The sequence below is a fragment of the Ciona intestinalis genome, chromosome 11 (assembly GCF_000224145.3).
Source record: "Ciona intestinalis chromosome 11, KH, whole genome shotgun sequence".
In the NCBI taxonomy this organism is placed as follows: Eukaryota; Metazoa; Chordata; class Ascidiacea; order Phlebobranchia; family Cionidae; genus Ciona; species Ciona intestinalis.
The window spans coordinates 1,608,795-1,618,712 of NC_020176.2; the positions used below are offsets into that span (position 1 = coordinate 1,608,795).

General features: G+C 35.4%; 2 protein-coding genes across 10 annotated transcripts in view; both read right to left on the bottom strand.

The window, feature by feature from the left end:
- Positions 1-7,088, bottom strand: part of LOC100178556 (piwi-like protein 1) — a 17,851-nt gene extending 10,763 nt beyond the window's left edge. Inside the window, exons 1-9 of one of the 8 annotated variants that reach the window (XM_026836874.1) lie at positions 6,966-7,088; positions 6,122-6,249; positions 5,833-5,982; positions 3,256-3,393; positions 2,885-2,966; positions 2,431-2,563; positions 1,987-2,111; positions 1,451-1,619; positions 488-609 (exon numbers count right to left, since the gene is read on the bottom strand). In XM_026836874.1, the coding sequence (XP_026692675.1) occupies positions 488-609; positions 1,451-1,619; positions 1,987-2,111; positions 2,431-2,563; positions 2,885-2,966; positions 3,256-3,393; positions 5,833-5,982; positions 6,122-6,188 (986 nt within the window). In that variant the 5' untranslated portion in view covers positions 6,189-6,249; positions 6,966-7,088. Of the gene's footprint in view, positions 1-487; positions 610-1,450; positions 1,620-1,986; positions 2,112-2,430; positions 2,564-2,884; positions 2,967-3,255; positions 3,394-3,869; positions 3,982-5,832; positions 5,983-6,121; positions 6,250-6,413; positions 6,497-6,612; positions 6,859-6,888; positions 6,940-6,965 lie in introns of those variants that run through there. The other 7 variants (XM_018814004.2, XM_026836873.1, XM_026836871.1 and 4 more) reach the window with 7 other exon arrangements.
- Positions 7,089-7,573: 485 nt separating this feature from the next.
- Positions 7,574-9,918, bottom strand: part of LOC100180070 (dual specificity tyrosine-phosphorylation-regulated kinase 4) — a 16,481-nt gene continuing 14,136 nt past the window's right edge. For both annotated transcript variants that reach the window (XM_018814006.2, XM_002121859.5), the window contains 3 exons: positions 9,421-9,623; positions 9,013-9,258; positions 7,574-8,712 (listed from right to left, as the gene is read on the bottom strand). In XM_018814006.2, the coding sequence (XP_018669551.1) occupies positions 8,591-8,712; positions 9,013-9,258; positions 9,421-9,623 (571 nt within the window). In that variant the 3' untranslated portion in view covers positions 7,574-8,590. The remainder of the gene's footprint in view (positions 8,713-9,012; positions 9,259-9,420; positions 9,624-9,918) is intronic.

A 9,918-nucleotide genomic window follows, 5' to 3' on the forward strand; every position in this document is an offset into this window, starting at 1 on the left:
GGCTAAGAGGATTACGCAATAATGTGCTTTGTGATGTAATGACCTAACCATTGTTAAGCCAATGTGATAAAACATGGTTGATTTAGTTTAACAAATTGAGACAATTCTTTACAAGATATGCAGTATGTTTTTCAATGCACAATATTATATGTTATGTAATACAAAACCGGATGCTGTCAAGAAGTCTAGATTTCCCATTGACCGTTAATTTCAACAGAACAGTGGCTTGAACAAATTATTAAATAAATATACACTCTGTTATGCACCAATTTATAAAAACATGCAGAGAGAAAACAAAAAGCTTTAAGCAGCCATAGACCAAAACCTACACATTATAAACAAAACCCTTGTAAAACAATTTAGAATTTCGTGGCATAGATGTATAAATAAACTGGGTTATTGCACTAGTCTGTAATGGGAGTCGTCGCAAAAGCCTTCTGCAAACTGTCAATGAAACATAAACAAACTATGTTATGTTAGGCCCCACCTTGTCAGTACAATTTGTCCCACCAAGAATTTTTCCATCTCTTGTTTAAAATCTCTTCCACGTTGCCTACAATCCCCATACATCTGCCGTAAAATATCCAGCACAGAATCTTTCCGCATCAACTAAAACATTAATTGAACTCCTATTTGTAATTTTAACTTCACACAGATTCAGTTGTAAAGAAACTCTTTCGTTAATGTTATTTTCTCCAGTGGAATTACACAAGGTATTCCAAGAAATTGTTTATGCTAAAGCAAAATGAACACAGCTAAACTGTTTATAAATCACTGATTTACAGTTTCAAATCAACATGTGTTGCTGGAAAATCTAGTAAAATTCAAGTGCTTATTTTGACATTCTAATTATAGGATAGCTTTCATTAGGGTAAATACAAAAGTAAATCTTAAACAGGATGTTAATCCATTGTCACACATAACAGCTAGAACCGCGGTTCCCAAAGTGGGCGCCGCGGCGCACTAGTGCGCCGACGCAACTCGTCAAGTGCGCCGTGAATATTTGCAGAAACATTTCCAATTTAGCATGGTCGAGATAATTGATTTGTATTAATATTTTATTGCAATATAAATTGTTGTTTTATATAAAAATCCAACGTGTTTGTTCAATAATAAAATTTAAAAAGTTTGTTTTCGCATTTCTATCTGTACAGTAGATTTGTATATTACGTAACAATGCCAATTATTTCTTTCGGTTTGCAATAATCATGTCCAGACTGTGGTACAACACTTTTCATATGCTTAAGTTTCATATGCTTAAACGAGCCTAATCTTAAAATACACGATAAAACTGTAAAAATGCGTTTTTATTTCTAAGACCTTTGGCTAAGTGCGCCGCAAACATTTTGAATAGCTCAAGTGGCGCCGGGTGAAAAAAAAGTTTGGGAACCACTGAGCTAGAAGATTACCATGTAAAATAAAATTCACTGAAATTCAAGTCTTTACTCACCTTATGGGATACCTCAGCACATAACAATACACTCTTCTCATACTGCAGAATACTTGTGATGAATCCTGGCCATAGTTCAAAGTTGACCCTCTGGCATTCCACAGTGAATGACATGGAAGGATTGTAGAAGTTCCTTCCAACTTGCTTCATGCCTATCTTATCAAGAACCCTGAACACAAAACATTGTTCAATCATGAAAAACAGAATTTTCTAAATACTGCTTCTTGGTTAGGCTGGGCCTGGGGGTGGGCAAGATTGCGCTGGAATTTTCTACACTGCATTAATAAGTAATTGTTACAACCATTATGATGCAATTTGTTTGTATGTCTATTGTCTTGTCAAAGTATCCCTGCGTTTTAAAAAGTTTGGCCGCTTTGTGCAATAATTAACAAATTTTATTCATTGGTAAAACTTTAGGCTTAGAATGTAAAGAAAAATATATATCTTGCATTGGTACCATTACTCTTTTAAATCCTTGCGATTTTTAGTTAAAATAACGCAAACACATCATAGACTATAAACAACAGCATATTTACCATCTGAATAGAATGTTGTATATTTGTATTGAGATGGGGGAACTGGGTGGAAGCTCGTTAGTTAATGCGATCGTAAGCTGTACATTGCTTCCATCCGTTCGACGCTTTGAGTAAACCACTGTTTCCTTCAAATAAATACATTCTGTTACAAGTTGTAAACACTAAAAAGTTAGGTAGGTAGTAACTAAAGATTAGGTTTTACTTTTGAATTTCTACTGTTACATAGGGATGAATACCAGAAACTATTGTGCTTATTGACTTAAGCATTTAATGGTATTTGACATCTGCAGTAAGGAAAGGGATCATTTAGTTAAACTGTTCCGGACGGTACATTTAGAGATTCAATTAGGTTTTGCAATAAAATGTTTTTTTAGTTTAACAATGGAACCCAAGTTACACTATCTATAAAAATTAAAAGGAACATAAATGTAAATCACTCCCAACCTTATCCGGCAACTTCTTGGTTGTAAACAACATTGTTCCATCAAACATGAAGACATTCCCAATGATGCCTTCATGATCTTTTAACATTCCTTTCCTCGCTCCTCTGTGGTCGACCTCAGGTGCATAGTCAACTCTATGATGGAGAAAGCAATGATAATAATGTTGATGCGATGATAATTTAGTGCATGCTTGTTCTATTCTACCATGGGTGAAAAATGTTCGTCAAGTGTCTTGCCCTTGACGAACACATACGCCAATGGTATCAGCATAAAACCTGGTATTCTTCTCTTACAATACCGAACTACTGAGTTACGTTAACGTGGAAAATATATTTGTAAACTATTTTCATTGTTTTTTTTAAAACCAGAAGTCTACTCTTGTCAGTTTAATCAAAGTAAATACCCCACCGGCAAAGAAAAATTTAAGTTCATTCATATTTGTTGAGCATCCTTACCTATACTGGTATAGACACCACTGCCTTGTGCAACTCAATGGGAAAAAGTTGGATTGAAGATTAATAGGTTGACCACCAACCCCTGCAATACACGATGCATTATATAGTTTAAGGAAGCTTATTTGAATTTCAATACTTTGGGTAGAAATGTGCAGCCAATACTTGGCTTAGTTTGAAAAAGGCCTACTCCTTCTTAACTAATTCATCCATTAACTGAACACAACTAAATTAAACACTGTCTTAGTAAAGACACCTTTGAATTGATGAAGAATCCTCTGTAATGTTAAAGATTATGTAATAGATTAGGGGTATGAATTGCATTTGAGATGAATTCTACAGTAAAACGAAACCTTGATTCAAGTTAAACACACCTTGCTTGCTAACAATGTGATCTGGTCTCGTCCTTGGATCGAACATTGATGGATCGTAATTGCTTCGTCTTCCAATCATCGGGACTTCTCGCTTCTGTAGCGACATTGCCTCCATTGAACGAACCACTTCTCCCGTTGCTGTGGAAAGGTGACATGTTATGGAGGGGTAGTAGGTGAACTATTAATGTTTACACAAAAATGTTGTGATAGATTGTGGAGGGTGAAGTAATCCCAAACAAAAAAACTTGCTGTAAATTTCACAGACCCTACTATTCTTCATTTAAATAAACATTAAAGTACAAGTATTACCAAGCTACCCACGGCCCCAATCTTTTTCTATTCATGAGCTAGGTTTACTCTATGCTATGGATCAAAGATGTAGGCCAAGTTGGCCAATTACCCCAACACCCTGCTACAAACTAACTGTGCAACAATGCAAAGTACAAAGGCTCCTTCAAAAAAACTGAGATATTCTTCATAAATAACTAACAACTGAGATATTCTTCATTATAGATATGATAACAATCTTCCAACTAAAACATTTAAGTATGCATGAATTCTTAACAATCTTCCCAACTAAAACATTTAAATATGCATGAATTCCTTATACAAACCTTATGTTTAGAAACAGTGTTATATTAGATAACAAAACACTCGCACACATAGCCATGTTGTAGTATGCAGCAATGTAACACAAGACTGTTCAATAAACCTGTTCAGGCTTGGGATTTGATAGCGCTTATGAACGTGCTGCCTTTTTCGCACGTTTTAATATCAAGCACTAATCGGTCGGGTCATAACATGACCTAATAAAAGTGGACGTGAACGGTCGCGCGTGTATTATCAGTCACGGGATTCGGTTAATCCTTAAGGAAGGGATGCTTCGCAAGCTGAAGTGATTACTGTAATCGCGTGAACTCATCGTACCATACAGTGCAAACGCTTTTAATAGACGTTCATATTTGACGTCGACGCCCGGCCGACGTAAACAGACAACAAAAACCTTTTCAAGGACGTTACGATTTCGAAATAACATGACGCGCGGTAATTACTACACTGTCTATCAAATCACGTAAGCTTTAAACAAATTCGAAAGTTTAACCAGCATCCGGTCGCAATCTGGACGTCAGCAATGTCGCAATTCTGCGATGGTGAAATCGTTCTGTATTGCGCAATATAAGGTTCGAATGAATGCATTTCATGCGGAAGTGAACAAAAGCAAATCATTGGTCTCGTACGTTAATCTGGATTAGCTCCTTTTTGCTTTGAAATAATGCTTGGAATTAACGGTAATAAGTGATCGTTGTAACCTTAATCGACCGCATGCATAGAGTTATTCAATAGATCGGATTTAAATACGCACGTGAATTGAATACGATCCTTTATTAAAATGGATTACGTGGCTATCGTTACACGGCGTTTAGGTCATACCAACACACTTGAGGCGGCTGTACACAGTATCCGGAATTCGTCCGTTTTGTCCGGATTTCGCTGCCGCATGCGGAATTGGACATAGGTTTGTATACGACTTCGCACGCCGGATACAGTCACCTTTAGGTTGGCAATAAAATCAATTAGTTATATAATGTGCCACCCCAATACAATTCTATACTGGCTGGTGCTTCATACACTTTTATTTATAGCTACATTACTTTGCTGCACTGGCTGTGTTTCAATATAAAGCAAGTCTTGTTTCACATTCCCATATATGTCTGCGTTCTACAACAACTTACAAAACTCTATACTCGCCTTTGCTGCAATCTTACAGACTTTCCCATTTTATGCATTGAAGAATAATTTATAACAAATAAAACTGAATGAAAGTTATAGATTGTTTGCAATGAAAAGTTGCAATTAGAGTTTCTGGGCAGTGCCATGGGTGGTTAGCCAATCGCCTTTAGCCCAGAAAAGTAGGAGGCTGCAACCATTGTGGACGTGTCACTTTATATGTTCCTTGGCAAGACATGGAACGCAAATTTTGCACCAACACAGACACAGTGGGCTTGGGTATGGGTTTTCCAAATTTTAACCCACAAATTGACATATTTAGACAGGTAAATGTAAGCAGCAAAGCAGGCATGTGGTGTATAAAACAGAACATCTGTGTAGCACACATGACGACTGTTGTTGCTCGGGCACACAAGGGTAAATAAGTAAAGCATCAAGTATGTTGATTCTTGTTTAAACAGAATATAATAGCTTCATAGGTCACCCACTAACTTCAAGAGCTCAGGAACACTAGTAGTTTTGTTTTTGTTGTATACATGTTTGTATATTTTATTTGTTTTAATATATCTTGCATTTTAATGGTTCCTATCTTCTTCAACCAGAAATTTCAAAGTTAAATGCCAAATACACTTTTATTTAAATTAAAAATGTTTAGATAGTAAACATCGTTTGCCAAAAAATCTCTTTCAATTGAATACATATTGTACCAACCATGGCAGATACTGAAATAAGAACACTTCTATTCTACCTGGTAAGTGCCGCAATCAAACTCTTATACCCCAAGACAATTGTCACCAGATGTTAAAGCCTGTCACTTTGCCAGAAATATATTAGGAAGATCTTACTTACCAGAAGATTCTTTAGTCCGCATAGCTCCCCTTTGAACACCTCTTCCTGGTGCAGCTATCGAAGCTGGTTCACCATGGATGCCAGGTCTTGGTGCAACCTTTGCTTCAGCTCCTACTGTACGGGGGGGTGGCGGTCTTGAACCATCACCACCTGATAAGAGTAGTACAATTAAACTTCTAGGATCAGTTTTTACAATACTAGTTGGCCTAGTCATAAATCATGTATATAGGCAACTTCAGAAGTAAAAAAAAGTACTAACATCATTAAAGCTATTTATTCAAAACTTCACCTTCAGGTGGTGGAACGCGTCCCCTTCCTCTTGCTCGACCTCTGGCACGAGATTGTTTCTCCTCCATGCTGTGATCAAAGTGGATTCTTCAAGTATGATGCTTTATGACGTAACTCTTCAAAGTTTACCTGTTAATAGAATAAAAAAGATAAAATACTAAGCAAAGTTTGGGGTACGGTTTAGCGTTTAGTGGATTAATAGACACTAATGAAAAATCCTCTGGTCTGTTGCATATTGGGCTGGTGAGAAGCTTAGTAAAAAATGGTTATTGGTAAGAGAGGTTTACTAGTACCTACGGCTACATAGAAGCACCAAATTCTTAATGACCGCCAAATCGACATAAGGAAAGTTAAAACAAATATTCAAATAAAATAAAAACGGGAAGACCTATCAGTATTTTTAATTTTTATGACCGTAATCTACCAATTCTGTTCTGCTATATAGGTCTGGTTTATAGTTACTGGCAAAAACATATTAAATAGTCCGCCCACTTTTTGAAAACATGGTTGCATTTAAATACGTGTTTAAACGTAACAGAACTACAGAATTCACAATTAAACCAACTTGACAAAAGACGCAGTAATGATAACATATATTTAATACACGCGTAACATTTATGCAGGAGACACGTTGTGCATAACCCATCACCGCATTGTGCCTTCTTGCCACGAGGGTTAACTATACAACGTTAATAAAAAAATATAAACCAACTGTCAAGTAAACAAATGTCACCCTTTCTATTTTAAAGCAATATTTTAACTTCTCACCATAAACTAAATATAAAACCTAAAATATAACTCGTGATTAATTAGGATACAAAATTAAAAATACACAACGCACTCACCTCTTCAATCTCTGATTTCGAAATGGTACGAAAATGCGCGAGAACTTGACCTATGACGTCATATTCAACATGTCAGCGGGATTTGGTTTTTGGACTTTTTTACATAAATATATTAGATTTAAAATTGAAACAAAATTTTACTTAAGCAATCTATAATGTGGTATATTTAAATGTGATTAACTTTATTTGAAAATGTGTAAAGAGAAAGTAATTTTTTCTGCTATTTAAATTCGCGCCCGCTTTAAATATTATATATATACAATATTCACAACTATTCAAGTAATATTAGGGGGTTTTAAAACCACAGCGTTTGGAATTCCCTGTTTGTTAGCATAATCATAAAAGATTCCTAAGCGATTTATTAAAAATCTGTTTTTTTCAAAATAGGCAATATAACTATAGATATCTATATTTAGGTACCTATGATATAACTAACACATCACTAAACTGATACATTTTTAGCAAACATGGTGCATTTATACACAACTTTACTCTATACTAATTACAACATCTATGATTTTGTACATAACACATAAATAACGTATTTTCTATTTAAACACCTTATGCTCGCTGTTAGTATTAACATGGGTCTCTTAAACAACACATAACATTTTTCTAAAGATTGTATTTAAGAGCAATACAACGCTTAAGTAAAGGATAGCTGTATAAACAAAAGTGTTAGTGATATACAACATCTAAAAATATTTTCTTTATTACAAAAAAAGAGTTGTTCATTTAAAATTAACCCAGTTTGTGTGTTGTATATTGCACGCATCAACTACTTGGTTCAAATTTTGGATGTCGCTTTGTTAGTAGGTAAACGTGAGTTTATGTTATATATTCTGCACAACAAAAATAAATCTTTTGGGGCGGAATAAAAAGCAATGTAAAATACAGAGGGGTGCAGATAAAAAAATTTACAGAACTAATTGGCAATAACTATCCTAAATAAAACACTGAAGAATCGCAGTACGTAATCTCGTATTCAGTAAGGAAAATTAGAACAATAAGACGTACAAAAGTAGTAAGCTAGGTCTGGCACTTTCAAAATGGCTGCTGGAAGAAAATAAACAACAATTGTATGTTCTTGGCACAAGCACAGGCTGCAGTTATTAAATAGACTAAATAAATGAATATACAGGTTTGAGCCATACAGATGAATGGGCTGGAAGCTAATGAAACATCATTTCGGAAGTTTAATAAATATTTAAAGTTAGCGGCATTTGAAAAGGCATTTCAGTAGTTTAAACTGGGATTCCAACAAACTTTATTTTTGTTATTTTAATAAATTTATAGTTCTTGCAGCTCTGGTCAAAAATCAGCTGTGTGAATATGGCTGTTTCACATAAATAGCTGTAAGGAATAGGTAATAGTTGAAGGTATTGCCCAAGATACATCAGTCACAAAGTTCAATTCACGCTTTTCTCTTCTACTTGTGTGATTAGGTTATACTAAGCATTATTGTGTCGTGATTTCAGGTCTTCCTGCTTTAATTCTATGATCTTCTTACCATATTCTAAGAGACATGATAGCTATGTAAAAGGTGGCTCTATTACACCACTTCAATACAACCACCCAATTTTAAAGGAATTTTTTAAAAAGTAACATTTTAATTGAGGAGATCATCAAGCGATAGGTGGTAGCTTGGTAGCTTCAGGTACTATGAGTTTATTTTCCTGGTTTTCTTTTGCACTTGTTTGCTTTTGGGGGTTTTTGGTTGATTCCTTGGCAGCTGTTTTCTCCGCTTCTAATGAGAATTGTAAATGAGTTTATTGTAATAAGAATAACAAATCAAGTGTATTAAGCTACACCAGAAGTGGACAAACTTTAGGATCACTAAATATAAATTTTCAATGGCTCATCTGGCAACCACCAGAGTCGTTAAATATCGGATAGGGTAGGGACCAAAATTACGAAAGGAGACCAAATATGCGCAGACTTTGTGCTTATAATTTAGTCATTAAATGAGTATTTACATTATGCCTGATAGCAGAAGAATACTTTGGTGATATTATGTGAGGTATTTTACGTTGCATGTAAACATTACCTATGTCTCCATTCTCCACATCATCTGCCAACATGCTGGTGTTGGATGCTCCAATTGGTTGTAATCGCTCTCGACTTGCATCTTCATCACTAAATGTCTCTGTAGAGCGATTATTTTCCCCACTATGATCCGTTGATTGTCCGGTACCATCATTACCACCTTCTGTGGTTTCTTCTTTAATTTTTGCTGTTGTGTTTTTTCCGGATTTCCCCTTCCTAGTGCCACTTGAAGGCTGCACTGTTTTCTCTGACAATAGCAAACATAGAAACAATATTAGTTTAGCATAAATGAGTAAAGAAAGTTGAAAATAAAACTAACTAAAAAAATTATAAAGAATTTCAATTTAAGTAAAGAGTTGGGAAAAACAATTGTTCCCCTAAAAAAATAATAATTCAAAAGACATTCTACCTGGTTGAAGGTTTGAGGCTTTTTCAGTGTCTGTTGTATTATTGCTGTTGTTTGTTGCTGACACTGGCTTTGTATTGCTACCAGGTACAATGGACTTCTTCCCAACATGCCTGGATTGACCTCTTGTCTTCTGGAACCTTCCCTCTACAATCCATTCATGATGCATCGCCTCATCTGGTGTCATTCTCTTGGATGGCTCCCATCTAGTAGTAATGTATATATAATTAAACTTGAATGTATTACCGATGTGAGCAAAACCAATATGCTACTGTATGTTTACATTCTTTGAATGTAACTTACTTTATCCTCGCGTGGCCGGAAGACGACAGTCGTTATAACACGGGTTTAACACCTCGTGCCAGCTTACGAGTTACCATGTATGTTACTTTGTGGGTAATTATTTTTTGGGGGATTTTTTTCATTTTTTTATGTATGGCTGATAATTTGGACAACCCATTAGTGACCACTGGGTTGAAGCAATTGTCGTTAAGTGTCTTG